Raw genomic sequence first — 1217 nt, 5'->3', positions numbered from 1 at the left:
CAGACGATACAATAGTTTACTTAATTTCAAGATAATATCTTCTAATGGAAAGAAAAAGACTACTTGAAATGGTGTTTTTCTGGCATGGAACCCCCGGATCCTGGCGCCTGATGCTCTGGCTTCTGCTGCTCCTCGCCTGGGAGGTGGGCAGCGGGCAGCTCCACTACTCCGTCCCCGAGGAGGCCAAGCACGGCACCTTCGTGGGCCGCATCGCGCAGGATCTGGGGCTGGAGCTGGCGGAGCTGGTGCCGCGCCTGTTCCGCGTGGAATCCAAAGACCGCGGGGACCTTCTGGAGGTGAATTTGCAGAATGGCATTTTGTTTGTGAATTCTCGGATCGACCGCGAGGAGTTGTGCGGGCGGAGCGCGGCGTGCGGCATCCACCTGGAGGTGATCGTGGAGCAGCCGCTGCAGGTTTTCCACGTGGAGGTGGAGGTGAAGGACATTAACGACAACCCGCCCCTGTTCCCAGTAACAGAACAAAAGCTGTTTGTTTCAGAATCCAGAATGCCTGATTCTCGGTTTCCGCTAGAGGGCGCGTCGGATGCAGATATTGGGACCAACTCCATCTTAACCTATAAACTCAGCTCCAGTGATTATTTTACACTAGATGTGAACTCAAAGAACGAGGAGAATAAACAGGTGGAACTCGTGTTAAGGAAGTCCTTGGACCGAGAGGAAGCACGGGAACATAACCTAGTCCTGACTGCCACAGACGGGGGCAAGCCTGAGCTGACAGGCACTGTGCAGCTGCAGGTCACAGTGCTGGATGTGAACGATAACGCCCCGAGTTTCCAGCAGTCTGAGTACCAAGTGAGAATCTTTGAAAACGCCGACATCGGCACCGTCGTTATCCGACTTAATGCTTCTGATCAGGATGAAGGCGTGAATAAGGACATTTCGTACTCGTTTAATAGCCTTGTGCCAGCTATGGTTTTAGCCCAGTTTAGCATCGATCCAAACACGGGAGAAGTCGTTATTAAAAAGAATCTTGATTATGAAAAGGTGACTTCCTATAAAATCCGCATTGATGCCACAGACAAAGGCCACCCTCCTATGGCGGGTCATTGTACACTTTTAGTAAAAGTTTTAGACATTAATGATAATGTCCCCCAGATTACCTTGACTTCAGTGTCCCTGCCAGTCAAGGAGGATGCCCCTGTTGGCGCCGCCATTGCCCTGCTCAGCGTGTCCGACCGCGACTCTGGGGCCAACGGA

General features: G+C 52.1%; 1 protein-coding gene across 1 annotated transcript in view; it reads left to right on the top strand.

Moving 5' to 3' along the window:
• LOC105978508 (protocadherin alpha-8-like) overlaps positions 1-1217 on the top strand; it is a 35073-nt gene continuing 33856 nt past the window's right edge. The window contains exon 1 of the mRNA XM_030888652.2: positions 1-1130. Within this exon, the coding sequence (XP_030744512.2) occupies positions 45-1130 (1086 nt within the window). The 5' untranslated portion in view covers positions 1-44. The remainder of the gene's footprint in view (positions 1131-1217) is intronic.

Source organism: Echinops telfairi, unplaced genomic scaffold (genome assembly GCF_000313985.2).
Source record: "Echinops telfairi isolate 266 unplaced genomic scaffold, ASM31398v2 ScPeMD7_7469;HRSCAF=8507_0, whole genome shotgun sequence".
NCBI classification, from domain to species: Eukaryota; Metazoa; Chordata; class Mammalia; order Afrosoricida; family Tenrecidae; genus Echinops; species Echinops telfairi.
This window is presented reverse-complemented; position numbering and strand designations above follow the sequence as displayed.